General features: G+C 38.8%; 1 protein-coding gene across 1 annotated transcript in view; it reads right to left on the bottom strand.

The window, feature by feature from the left end:
* The window catches only part of RECK (reversion inducing cysteine rich protein with kazal motifs), an 82,237-nt gene that overhangs the window by 46,957 nt on the left and 21,074 nt on the right, over window positions 1-14,206 (bottom strand). The window contains exons 5-6 of the mRNA XM_052645044.1: window positions 13,506-13,591; window positions 11,789-11,836 (exon numbers count right to left, since the gene is read on the bottom strand). Of these exons, the coding sequence (XP_052501004.1) occupies window positions 11,789-11,836; window positions 13,506-13,591 (134 nt within the window). The remainder of the gene's footprint in view (window positions 1-11,788; window positions 11,837-13,505; window positions 13,592-14,206) is intronic.

Below are 14,206 nucleotides of genomic sequence, written 5' to 3'. Positions count from 1 at the left end.
GGCAAACCTAGCAGAAAAACTAAGATACAGAGTGAAATCAACAAGAACCCTATGTGACCTCTCATGTCACATCAACCTTCCTTTTGGGGTCCAAGTAGGAGGCACATTCTGCAGCTTCAGCTTCTTGTTCATAAGTTAGCTCTGTAGATTTATTTTTGACCTGGTCACCTGCTTTTCCACTTCAGTGACCCCTTCTAACATTTCTCCATTTGTCCACTTGTCTCAATCCTGTCTCTGTCCCACTGCCCTTCTACTATAACTGGTCCCCCCAGCTCCCTTCCCCATTCTCACCAATGATGATGATAAAAAAAAAACAACAACAACAAGGATCGTATGAATCTTATTAAAAACAAACAAAATCAAGTTTGAATCTTGGATATTTTAGTCACTTCTGGAGAAAGACCCAAAAGAACACATTCTATGAGATGTTAATGTTTCCTATTCCCAAGGCTACTACTAGTTAAAAGTAAAAGGGGCTGTTTTGTTCCTAAGGCTTCAATAAATAATATCAGTTTGCTTTGCACAGATGGACTGAGATTTCTCCCAGTTTGAAGTTTTGCATGAAAAATCTAGCTTATTAAATGTTAAATCAGAGATTAAATAATTGACCTTTTTTTTGGGTCGCACCACACAGCTTGTGGGATCTTAGTTCCCTGACCAGGGATTGAACCTGGGCCACAGCAGTGAAAGCACTGAGTCCTGACCACCAGATCGCAGGGAATTCCCCAACAATGGAACTTTAAAAACATGTATTTTTAAACCTCTACAAGATGTTTTCTCCTTGTTGTGGACACCATGGCTTTTTAGTGAAAAAAAAATCTAAGTGACTAGAACATGTAAAGGAGTTTAGTATGACATTGTTGCTGTTTAGTCACTAAGTCATGGCTGACGCTTTTGTGACCTTATGGACTGTAACCCATCACGCTCCTCTGTCCATGGGATTTCCCAGGCAAGAATACTGGAGTGGGTTGCCATTTCCCCCGACGGGGATCTTGCTGACCCAGGGATTGGACCTGTCTCTCCTGCATTGGCAGGTGGATTCTTTACTGCTGAGCCACCAGGAAAGCCCCTTAATGCGACATGGACATCACTAAACAAGTGATTCTTCAATTTTTTCAGCATTTCAAATAATGTCATTTCAATAGTGGGGAAAAAATGAGACCCTAAACTAAGATTAACGGGTCTAGACTGCTCAGAGAAGTTTGTTCATGATTACCACAGAGTAAGCAAATTCACTGGCAAGTACTATAACACCTGCAGAGTAACACAAGGTCTAGAAGAGAGCTTACATAGAGTATGTGTCTGTGGCAGACTGACTGCAGCAATGCTTTCAATTTGTCACACTTCTCTGTGTCTTTTTCTCTCACACTAACTCTGGACTTAATCATGTGATTTGCTTTAGTTAAGGGGACAGCAGTAAGTGTGAGGAAAGTAGCTGCTAAGTCACTTCAGTCGTGTCAGACTCTGTGCGACCCCATCGATGGCAGCCCACCAAGCTCCCCCATCCCTGGGATTCTCCAGGCAAGAACACTGGAGTGGGTTGCCATTTCCTTCTCCAATGCGTGAAAGTGAAAAGTGAAAGTGAAGTCACTCAGTCGTGCCGGACTCTTAGCGAGCCCATGGACTGCAGCCTACCAGGCTCCTCCATCCATGGGATTTTCCAGGCAAGAGTGCTGGAGTGGGGTGCCATTGCCTTCTCCGAGAGGAAAGTAGAGGCCTGCACATATATCAATACTTGCAGGTTTCACTTCCTCTCTTGGGCTTGGGCCACCACCATGGGAACTTGTCTGAGCCAGGCTGTGAGAGCGCTGGGAGAGACTCGTGGAAGGGAGCTGAGCTGACTTAGCCAAGAGCATCCTAAATCAGCCAGGCCCTGGCTGATTTGCCAGGTGACGGCAGAAGCATAAGTGGGCCCAGCTTGCTCAAATCAGAACTGCCTAAATGCATGAGAAATAATAAATTGTTATGGTTCTAGGCTATGGGGTTTAGGGATGGCTTGCTACATAACATTACTGTGATTACAGATACAGTATTCAGTGCTTTCTCTGCTCATTCAAAGAATGACTAATTCATAGACATTTACACAGGGTTTTCACATAAAACTGCTATTTACTCTGAAACAAAGAACCTTGTGTACTGTCCAGAGTGGGAAAATTTTCTATTAAAAATTCTATCTGTAAAAATACTAACTGTAGAACCTATTTACAGGCAACAAATTTCTGTTCATCCTTTAAGTCTTACCTGCTCTGTGAAGACTTCCTCATTACCCTGGGCAGGGTTTTTTTCCTCCAGGCTTCAAGGTGTCTTATACAGACTTTTAGCAATGTACTTGGATTTGTATTATAATGGACTATTTGAATTTCCCTCCTGCCATGGACTAGGCTATGGACTTCTTACTGTTCTCAGAGTACAACGATCCTTCCATCTTTGCACTCTGAGAACAATGCCTGGTACATATTAAATGTATCAACTCAATGAACATTGAAGGAATGAATGAATGACAGATGCAAAGAAAAGTGAGACATGGACTCTGCCCATAGGAACTCAAGAAATTAGCATTAAAAAGTGACATGCAAACAAAGAGCTACACTATAAGGTGACAAAATGCTACAATAAAGTATGCAAAGTGTTTATGCTGCTGCTGCTAAGTTGCTTCAGTCGTGTCCGACCCTGCGCGACCCCACAGACGGCAGCTCACCAGGCTCCTCCGTCCCTGGGATTCTCCAGGCAAGAACACTGGAGTGGGTTGCCACTTCCTTCTCCAATGCATGAAAGTGAAAAGTGAAAGTGAAGTCGCTCAGTTGTGTCTGACTCCTAGCGACCCCATGGACTGCAGCCTACGAGGCTCCTCCATCCATGGGATTTGCCAGGCAAGAGTACTGGAGTGGGTTGCCATTGCCTTCTCCGAAAGTGTTTATAAATAGCAACTAATATTTTTGAGTGTGGAGGGAAGAGGGCTGAGTAGACAAGATTTTAAAGAGGTACCATCTAAGCCAGAATTTGGATAGGGGTTTTGGTATTCTGCGGTGGGGTGGGATTTCACAGGTGTGCGGGTAAAAGGGAGTTCTGATTTGTAATATTTGCTGATATGTGTGGCATAAATACCCTCAACATGGCTGCTTTTCAAGTTAAAAACTGGCTTGCAAAATTCCTGAATATTTAACAACTGACCAGTTCTCCCTAGCAGGTCCTACTAATGGATGGGAACGATAAGATGGATTCAGGGAGCAGGAATTCCAGGAGGACAATGGGTGGTACAACCACAACTAACTAACAAAACACACAGCCAATCTGTTAAGTATAAGCAGTAACCTGCAGAACTGTCAAGGAGGTAAGAGTTAGGACCAAGAAAAGCTTAAGTACACCAGGTTGAAGAACATGAACTGTATCTTATGGGTGAGCCACTGAAGAATTTCAAGGAAGGGAGTGATATGACTATATCTGGTATTTAAAGAGGTCACCCTAGAAGAAATGGAGACAGTAAAATAAAAAAAAAGAGGAGAAAGTAGAGACAGGGAAGCTACCTGGGCAGCTATTGTAGTAGTTCCCCAAAGTGGTATAAAGGCCTAAAACAGGCTATAACTGAGGGTCTGGAAAGGAGCCCCATTTAAGACATATTCCACAGGCAAATCTTTAGGGTTTTATGGCTAGTTGTTGTTTTTGTGGGAAGTGGTGAGAAAGAAGAAATAGTAGACAATACCTCTTAGGTTTTTAGTTTGTGTATCTGGGAGGACTGTACTTGAACAACCAAGTGAGGAATATAAGAAAGATGGTAAGTTTTTGTCTGGGGATGAGTGTATGTGTGGTGTTGTGTAGCAGTAGGGTAGAGGGAAGGAGAGGTAGGGAAGATAAATTAGTTTGGCTGATTTATTGGGGCAATCAAGGTAGACGAGATTCAGTTCAGTTCAGTTGCTCAGTTGTGTCCAACTCTTTGCAACCCCATGGACTGCAGCACGCCGGGCCTCCCTGTCCCATCACCGGAGTTTACTCAAACTCACGTCCACTGAATTGGTGATTCCATCCAACCATCTCATCCTCTGTCGTCCCTTTGCCTCCTGCTTTCAATCTTTCCCAGCATCAGGTTATTTTCCAATGAGTCAGTTCTTCACATCAGGTGGCCAAAATATTGGAGTTTCAGCTTCAACATTAGTGCTTCCAAGGAATATTCAGGACTGATTTCCTTTAGGATGGACTGCTTGGATCTCCTTGCAGTCCAAAGGACTCTCAAGAGTCTTCTCCAATACCACAGTTCAAAAGGATCAATTCTTCAGCACTCAGCTTTCTTTATAGTCCAACTCTCAAATCCATACATGACTACTGGAAAAACCATAGCCTTGACTAGACAGACCTTTGTTGGCAAAGTAATGTCTCTGCTTTCTAATACATTGTGTAGGTTGGTCATAACTTTTCTCCCAAGGAGTGTCTTTTAATTTCATGGCTGCAGTCACCATCTGCAGTGATTTTGAAGCCCCAAAAAATAAAGTTGGCACTGTTCCCACTGTTTCCCCATCTATCTCCCATGAAGTGATGGGACCAGATGCCATGATCTTCGTTTTCTGAATGTTGAGTTTTAAGCCAGTTTTTTCACTTTCCTCTTTCACTTTCAAGAGGCTCTTTAGTTCTTCGCTTTTTGCCATAAGGGTGGTGTCATCTGTATATCTGAGGTTATTGATATTTCTCCCGGCAATGCTGATTCCAGCTTGTGCTTCATCCGGCCCAGGGTTTCTCATGATGTACTCTGCATATAAGTTAAATAAGGAGGGTGACAATATACAGCCTTGACATACTCCTTTCCCGATCTGGAACCAGTCTGTTTTTCCATGTCCAGTTCTAATTTGTTGCTTCCTGACCTGCATATAGACTTCTCAAGAGGCAGGTAAGGTGGTCTGGTATTCCCATCTCTTTCAGAATTTTCCAGAGTTTGCGGTGATCCACAAAGTCAAAGGCTTCAGCATAGTCAATAAAGCAGAAATCGATGTTTTTCTGGAACTCTCTCGCTCTTTCGATAATCCAGCAGATGTTGGCAATTTGGTCTCTGGTTCCTCTGCCTTTTCTAAATCCAGCTTGAACACCTGGAAGTCCATGGGTCACATACTGTTGAAGCCTGGCTTGGAGAATTTTGAGCATTACTTTACTAGCGTGTGAGATGAGTGCAACTGTGCAGTAGTTTGAGCATTCTTTGGCATTGCCTTTCTTTGGGATAGGAGTGAAAACTGACTTTTTTCCAGTCCTGTGGCCATTGCTGAGTTTTCCAAATTTGCTGGGATATTGAGTGCAGCACTTTTACAGCAGTAGATGAGGTTGCCTAGATAGAAAAACCTGGCTATTTGGATTAGATGGGGTCATAATCTAATCAGACTTGAGCAGATTTCCCTTTGGGGATTGTCTCATTCAGTTCACTTCTGAGAAGAATGGACTAAAGAGGAAATATATAAGCTCAACAGACTAAATGGGAGCTATTCCCTTCCACAATACAAAATATGACAAAACCAAAGAGCATACAAATGGAGAATAATCAAGATTTTATACTGTCTTAAGCCAGTACTGCAGGACCTAATAGGTTTCGCTCTTTTTGGAGCTCATCAGCTGCAGGTAACGGCTCAAATCTAGTCCCATACAGCATACCTGTAGAGTATTTTACCATTACAAAGCCTCCCATCCACCATCTTCTATTTATTATATTCTGACAATCCTTGGAGTTTCCTTGGTACTAACTAAAAAAAGCTTTACATTTAGGTGCTGAAGGCTCTGCTGAGGCAAAGTAATCACATGACTCTTATTGTTAAAATTCCCCAAAGTCAACTGTCCACAGCCTAGGCTGTCATCTGCCATTCAAGAAGGCCTACTGTATTCTTGGAACTACTGTAGCACAGATCCAATCACACCGAGGCACAGAAGGCCTCAAGCTGTCCAGAGAATACTGCTGGTCCCTGCCCTCCCAGCTCTAAATTTCGGGAGCTATTTTTTCATCCCTTTCCTTTATGCTTCTGGTAGTAAATCTAGAATCAAAGTTAATTTGAGAGAAAAGGAACAAAATAAAATTAAAATAGAAATATTTAAAGCAGAATATTTATTGTGACATTTCCTGATGATACACTATATACCATACAGACATACATAAATATGCACCAAACAGTGGCATCCAGGGGTACCATGAAGTGTGTGGTAAGCTACCATTTGTCTACAGAAGGGTGGAAAAGAACTACGTGTACATATTTACTTTCATGTGCATAAAGTGTCTCTGGTGACTTTAGGAACTGGGTGGCTGTGGTATAAGAGGTAAGAAAGAGACTTTACTGTATACTGTTTTGAATTCTGAACATGTGAATACTAAAACAAATAAAATGAAATTTAACACATACCTGCACTCTTCTCTTATGCATTTAGCTGTGTGTTCATAGAACATTGTTGACAGAACTGAGCTTGGAACTCACAAGGCTGACCATCTTTGTTCTTGTGGTTCTTAGAGCCTCTTTTTAACATCCTCAGAGTCTTAAATTTACCTCAGTATTCTCACAGAACCAGAGTCCCAAGACATAGCATTATTTTAGTTTTCTTTAGCAACAATTTAGTTTAAAACTTTAAATGGCTTAACTTAAAAAAAAAATCCTCACAGAAATATCTTCTTCTGGCTTTCCTTCATAGTTTCTTACCTTCCTTAATGAAATAACATCAAATAATGAGTGAAGGAAGCTAGGAAGAAAATAGAGAACTGAAAATTGTATTTCTGAAAAGAATATAAAGAAAAGCATAGAGAAGGATCTGTGAAAGAAGGAATAAACAAGTAAAAACATAAAAGTCTGATGATAAATTTGCAACACTGTATTTCAGTGGTTCATGCAGAAAATGGAAAGGTATATAGGTTTATGGCCATTATGTTAAGAGAATGGCAGGTAAGGTCTGACATAAAGGCATGACACAGGTTTAAGAACCTAAAACTAAAATTTGTCTCATCATGTTAGAGACATTGCCAAGTCTCTGGAAATATATCAGCTTCACATCATCTTGATGTTTATTCTGACATTCAAGAAAATAACCACCAACAACCAATTTTTGTTTTTAACCACCATCTTGGTGGCTAGAAGAAAACGTTTTCAGCTAGCCTGTAGACAAAGACTATGCATAAAGTTTCACACCTCCTGGAAAATATGACTACGTTTTTACTTTAGTTCTAATCAGCCAATTTGCCCTAGTGTGGCTAAACTTGTATGGCTCTACTTTATATCCAGCATCTATTCTTAGTGCTTTCATTCTAGTTGTTGAATATTTTAAATGTCATCCCTGGTCTAACATCACACATGAATAGTTGTGGCCTGATCAATACTTCTAGGTGGGTTAAGACCAAGTTTGTGAAAACATATGGTGAACCTAGAACTGAGCATGCCTGTGACACTTGAACATGTCCATGACAGAGTTATCAAGCTACTGGTTGATCCTGGCAACTCTAACCAAATGGGTGTGATTCTGAAAGAAGTACTCTCAAATACTGAAGGAAGTATTCTTTCTCAGGTATTACTCAAAATAAAAGAACTGCAGAGACAAGTCTCTGCAGACTCTCTAGCCAAGTCTACTGTCCCACTGCAGAAATCTCCACAGTGTGTTTATCCAGTAAATCTTTGCTTAAACACTTACAGTAATAAGAATTTCTCTTTTTCTTGGAAATATATCAATCCACTATTTTCAATGAACATAGAAAGGATCCTCCTACTGAAATGTCAGATCAGTATATGGCTCCTCCTCTTTCCATTCCCTAAAAATGCAGTTTTCAAAATCAGATCTCACTTTTTTCTACACTTCCTCTTTCACAGAGCTTTCCTTCACTCTTGAGATTCAAGAGTTACTTTGTGGTTGACTTTGGGCATGATCTCTCATTTTTAGTCTGGTATTCCTAACTACCTCTGTGTGTGTGAATGCTCAGTCACTAAGCTGTGTCCAACTCTTTGAGACCCTAAGGACTGCAGTCTACCAGGCTCCTCTCTCCATGGAATTTCCCAGGCAAGAATACTGGAATGGGTTGCCATTTCTTTCTCCAGGGAATCTTTCCGACTCAGGGATCGAACCCACATCTCTTGCATTGCTGGCAGATTCTTTACCACTGAGCCACCTGGGAAGTCCAACTTAACCTCTGAGATATGTGATTTTTACATTTAAAAAAGACTTAACACTCCATATACTTCTATTTCTTTAAAATCCCTTCCCATGCTATCTTTGCTGTGTATTTTCTCTTTTTAAAAACTCAATATTACTATTGTTTTCATATAACTTGTGTGTTTTAATTTAGTCCCTTTGTATTTTTATTGTTCTCATTTTCCTTGCATCTCAAATAATTATAGATATTTTAGAACTTCCTTTAGAGAAGGACTTTTCGAAACGGTCCAGTAACAGCAATTCTCTGTCTTTGTTGTCTAGAAACACCTTAATTTTGCCTTCTTTCTTGAAAAATATTTTTACTGGATATGACAGTTATTTTCTCTCAGAACATTTTAGGTATCATTCTACTGTCCCTGGCTTCCTCTGTTGCTTTGAAAAGTCAGCTGTTGAACTCCTTTGAAGACAATGTCTTTTTTTTTTTTTCTGACTGTTTTTAAGATCTTTGGCTATGAAGTATGTCTGCAATGTATGGATATAAAAAAAAAAAAATTCTGCCAGATCCTTCTTGGGCCTGTGTTTTTTCTCCTTCCTCTAGTATTCCAATTAGAACACTCATATCCTCTATGTCTCTTACGTCTCTTTCAGCCTATCCCACTGTGCTGCTTTTTCATATAGCTTCTTTAGTCCTATCTCCCAATTCATTAATTGTTTTTTATACTTCCCTGAACATCATCTCCTATACTCAGTTCATCATAACAAATCCTGAATGATGGATTCTTACCTTCAAACCTTTGATTTAGTCCCAAATGTTTGACTCTATTGCTATCATCCTAGTTGTGGGCCATATTTGTTTTTAGCTAAGTTAGAGAAATTTGAGGGATATAAAACTTAGCTTGCACATATCTATGACTTAAAGCTTTTTAAAATATTGGACTTATTTGTTATGCTGATCACTTATCACAGAATCTTTATTGTCTCCTTCTACTTAATAATGACTGAGCCCCCAAAATATAATTTTTCCAGGATCTGGTCCCACTTTACCTAGCCAAGCAGATTCTCAGCCCTAAATAGGCCTATCTTCTTTTTAATCCCCTGAACAAGCCATGTGCACGTTTGCTAACATGCTTTTGATACAGTCTCCTAACCCAAATTATATAAATCCTTTCAGGCCTCTCTTTGTGCAGTTTCTGCTGATAACTCCCAGCATGCTCAGTTTGCTTTCTCATTTCCTTGAGTCCCTGTGTGTTCAGTACATATTTTAATTATCTTGACTCAATTAGATATAATTCTTTAGTATTTGAAGTTGAGCTGTATGTAGCTTAACCATAATTCTAACCTAGATCTGATCCAAAGTTTTTATATACTTTTATTTATTTTTGGCCAAGCCATGTGGCTATGTGGGATCTTAGTTCCCCAACCAGGGATGAAACCCATGCTCCCTGCAGGGGAAGCACAGAGTCCTAATCACTGGATGGCCAGGGAATTCCCAAAAGTTTGCTTTCTAATATAATAAAATTGCCTCTCACTATTCAATAAATATTTGTTGACTTGTGTAAAAAAGAAACCAGATGTTGCAAAATCATATATGAAAATGCTTTACATTTAACTAGTTTATCTTAGCTTAGCTGGAACAAAGTAATCTTAAATGGCATTAAAATTTTTAAACTTTATTCATTTAAATAAATTTCTCAGGAAATCTCCTCAAAGGGGATTCTGCAGCAGTTTTATCAGTAAAGATAAACATTAGCTCCTTCAAAAATGACCACTCATTCTCTGACTCACTAGTCAAATTATGCAACTTCATCCTTTAGAGTAAATGTTAACTCCTAAAATTGTAAACCTAAAGTAATAGCTTACATATTTGGGGAAGTTCACTTCCAGGGGCCACTCCAGTGTTAAGGAAAAGGTACTAAAAACCTAGTTTTATGTTTTATAAACTATTCTCATGTTGATAAACAACTGATCCAGTTAAAATAGGTTTCACTACACCAAAGTTACCCACTTCACTTTATAATAAATAGCCATTATGTCTACACTAGAGTTTATCAATCTAATGAGAGTGATTGTTATTTGGGGTTTATAATGCAGAACCTTCTTTCCATGTTTAAGTGCTCTTGCCTCTCCTTCTCTTTTTATTTCTAAATAACATACAAAATATCAAATTGAATCTCAAATTATCTTGATAATGGGTACAGTCAGTTTTTTACATGTGTAAACATAATATTATATATATATAACATATATATACTTTACACATATATATTACATATATATTTTATTTTTATATATATGTGAAAGAACCATCTTGACATGTACATTTTTGGAAGATATTAATAGTTGCTTAATTCTAGGCCAAATAAGGGAGGAGAGACTGAAAAAGAGAAACTACTCTTAGTAGTTCTCTCATAGGACAGTGATTATCTCTCTTACCTTTCCTGTCCCGTCCTTCATCAACACATACTGGCAGACTTCCTAGGTCAATGCAGAAATCCAGACAAGAGAAGGAAGCACACTAAAATAGTGGAGGACAGGCTACAGGAGGTGGACAGTGTCAGTGTCATGGACATCATGTGGGAGAAAAGAAGGAATCGTCGCAGTTAGTCACTTTATTCAAGAGAAACTAAAGCAGTTACTTCAGTGGTAGAGAGCAAAGAAAAAAAGATCTTTTACTTCTTTGTAGAAAGGCTCTTTTCAATAAGAACAGACAAGAACTGCAGTTAATTTGGAAATTCGTCTTCAGAGAAACAGATAAAACTTAGCAATAGTATAAAGGAACAAAAGATAAATAAGACTTTTTTTGATTAAAAAAAATTGAGAGATTATTTATAGGCTTTGAGAAAAAAAAAATCAGAACCATAATCTAGAACCAGTGAAGAGGTTGTTCTATTTTTCTTCTCCAAGAGAATACAGACTATTAAAAGCAATAGGAATCCCAATGTTTATATATAAAAATGATGAATGAGTAATGTGGACTTGTATGCTTAATTATACAGCTTTGTACTATGAAAAAACAGACTGTCACATTTCACAATGAAGTTCTAGAAACTGACCAAATTTTAGTATCAGTGAGGAGCTTTTATTTCACATCAGGGACAATCTTTTGTACATACTTACATGATGTGAAATACTTCCTATACCTCTGCCCCTCCTCAACCTGTGTCCCCATGCCCCACCCAATCTATCAATAAGTACTACAGTGCTTGAAACACCACTGCTAGGAAGAGTCCCTCGAGATTTAATACAGCCTTTGAAATTTAGTATGTACCTCTCCCCTCCAATGTACGATGCTAGGAAAGTATGAAGTTACTCACGCTAGCAATGTGATTGTTTCTTCCAATTAGAAGTAGTTCATAAAGGTGGATACCTGGATGAATCAAGGTATAGGAAAAGGGGCAAAAGAAGATATGGAACCTAAGAAAAACTATTTTACAACCTAGGATACAACCAGTAGCTGTATTATGAAAACATAGGTTAAAGCTTCTGTATGTGTGATTTAGGCATTTCTTTCAAATTAATGCTTAACTGCAACAAGTTAAAGTCATAACATTTCTAAACAAAGTAAATGACATTTTTCTCAAGACTATCTTTTCTATAAAGTAAAAGGTAATTTATTTAACAATGAATTCATTTTTAAAATTTGATTCTATCAATTCTGATAACATCTGATTCATTTATCCAAATTTGTTAAAATGCATACCTCATATTCTTTTCTGCAAACTCTGGAAATATCATTTTTTGACGATGCCTAAAAGATAACAAATTTCTCAATTAATTTATTACACATGCTCTTCAGTATGAAACCAAAAAGAATACAAACATAAGTATATGTAATTGCTGGCACAGCAGTCTTTACTTCATCAGGGAAAACCTCATGCTCAAATATTATCCAAACAAATCTCATAATTTTTTTAACAAGCATTAGCTCCAGATATGCTAGAATTTCATTCTTCTATGGCTTTAATGTCACATAATGACATAGTCCTTTTGTTATTTCAGAAACTAGATAAGTTTGAAGGAAATGTAAATCAGAGGACTTTTTTTAAAAAGTCTAAATTCCATTCTGTAACAAATTTTCTTGGGAAGCTCTGCTGCAGTAACTTTTCTTATGAAGTTCTGCCAGGGCATTTATAGTTTGCTTTTTCTTTAACCCTTCATATTCTAAGTTCCCGTATGAACCCATATCCTCAGAAAAAATCCATACCTAACAAAGGAGACAACTAAAGAGGGAAAGGCAATGCCAGGCAATTAATTAATAAAAGTTATTTTTATGTAATTTTCTTAACAAGTTTATGAAGAAGAAATTAACCCTTCTACAGATGAGGAAACGGACACATAGAGAAACAACATGACTTACTAAAGTATATACTTTTCATAAAAAACAAGCCAAAACACATCTGCTGAGGGGTGGCTATTCTTCCACCTGAATACAGTCCCCACTTAGAAATACAGTCCCAGAGCCATGGGCTCTGGTTCCTTTTTCTATTTCCTCCTCTTCTATTACCTAGGCTCACGCAATTCTTGATAGATCAGCTGATGAGGACAGGGAAAGCGAGAAGCAGAATGGATTGACAACTATTCTGTGTCTCACGAGATACACTACAGTTCAAATCCTCTACAACTCAGTTTCACCTCAATGCCTGCAGGAGAACAGCAGATAGTTAGGCTGTGTGCTGCCCAAAGAGTGTGGTTCAGAGGTCTGTATGAAAGTGAAGGTGTCTCATATACTTCTGTTCAAAGACCAGTCACTAGAAGAAGAAAATAAGACAAGGCTTTGCAGCTGCAGTTTCAGGGCCACTTAAGTTTCCCAGTTAAGAGTGCTCCCACCACTTGGAGTAAGAGGAGCCTGGAGACCAGTTTTACCACAGCACTCTGACAAATCACTATGAGCATATAGTGAGGAAGAGTTCAGGGGTCTAACTTGATTCAGACCTGAGATACATCAAATCAGAGAGAAGTCATAATTCACTGTAGGAGTCATGCTCACCTGAGGAGCAGAGAAGGAATAAAGAACACAGTCAGAGTAAATCCATGATGAAAGACAGAGGGAAGATAAAAGCAAAATAAGCCAACTGTGTCAACTGCTTTCATCCAAGCATGCCTGAAATTTATACCACTATTTGGAGTCGTTTAGCACTGATTAAGCATGACCACAGGCAGAGTACGAAAGTCCTTGATTTCAATAACATTTTTTCTTTGTGTGGCAGAGAGAAGTTAAAGCACAAGAGAAGGCTAGCGTCTTACATGCAGCAGATGTAACTGAAAAAGCAGCATGTCTAAAAGGAAATGGTCTATGCAAGGAACGCTAAATTTGCAGCTGCTATGGGTCACCTCTCCAGAAATAGGCAAGATCCAGGACACAGCTAAAACTCAAACTATACTGCACTCTGCTTAAGAGCCTCATTGCCAAGTGTTACCTGCTTGCATGCCTGTCGACATTCCAAGGTAATAGCCAGTTCACAGCAGCCTAAGCCAACCCAGCCATCAGACTTCTTAAACACACCTTAAAAACAAAATGTTCAAATGTTTTGGTCATAAGAAGTGACAAAACAAACTGGTTCAAGGATACCACTCAAGTCAAAGCAAGTTTCCGTAAGAAAACTAGCTTAGATAGCAGGGTCTCAAAAGTATGAAGCCTCTCCTCCCACCCTGACTCTCAATGCTATCAGTCTTCTCAGGGCCCCTCACAGCCTAACTACCAGGTCCTTTGTTTTTTCTCTCTTCTCCCTGCTCTCCTTCTCTTTAGCTCATTCTCACTCTAAGGTGGACAGAATCTCTAGAGGGCATACAGGTTAAGGAAAGCAATGACTTTTTTCACTTCTGGACTGTGGGTTCACAGAGGCAGGACTCCTATTAATAACTTAATAAGCAAGCAAACAAAATAGGGCATGAGTATTATTGTATTCAAAATACCTAGAATAGCATAAAACCCACGATGCTGTTTAACAACTGATAGTAAACTGACAGGAACATCTCCTGTGAGCCATGACTGATTTTGATAGGTACACTTTACTGTGGGGCAAAATGACTATACTGATGCAATTTATGCACAGTAGCTATTTCTCCAACCAAATTACAGTGATACCAAAAGGTGGTAAAATTATAAAAAGAGTTCTAA

Source organism: Budorcas taxicolor, chromosome 8 (assembly GCF_023091745.1).
Source record: "Budorcas taxicolor isolate Tak-1 chromosome 8, Takin1.1, whole genome shotgun sequence".
In the NCBI taxonomy this organism is placed as follows: Eukaryota; Metazoa; Chordata; class Mammalia; order Artiodactyla; family Bovidae; genus Budorcas; species Budorcas taxicolor.
Note: the sequence above shows the minus strand (reverse complement) of the source record. Positions and strands in the feature narration are given on the sequence as shown.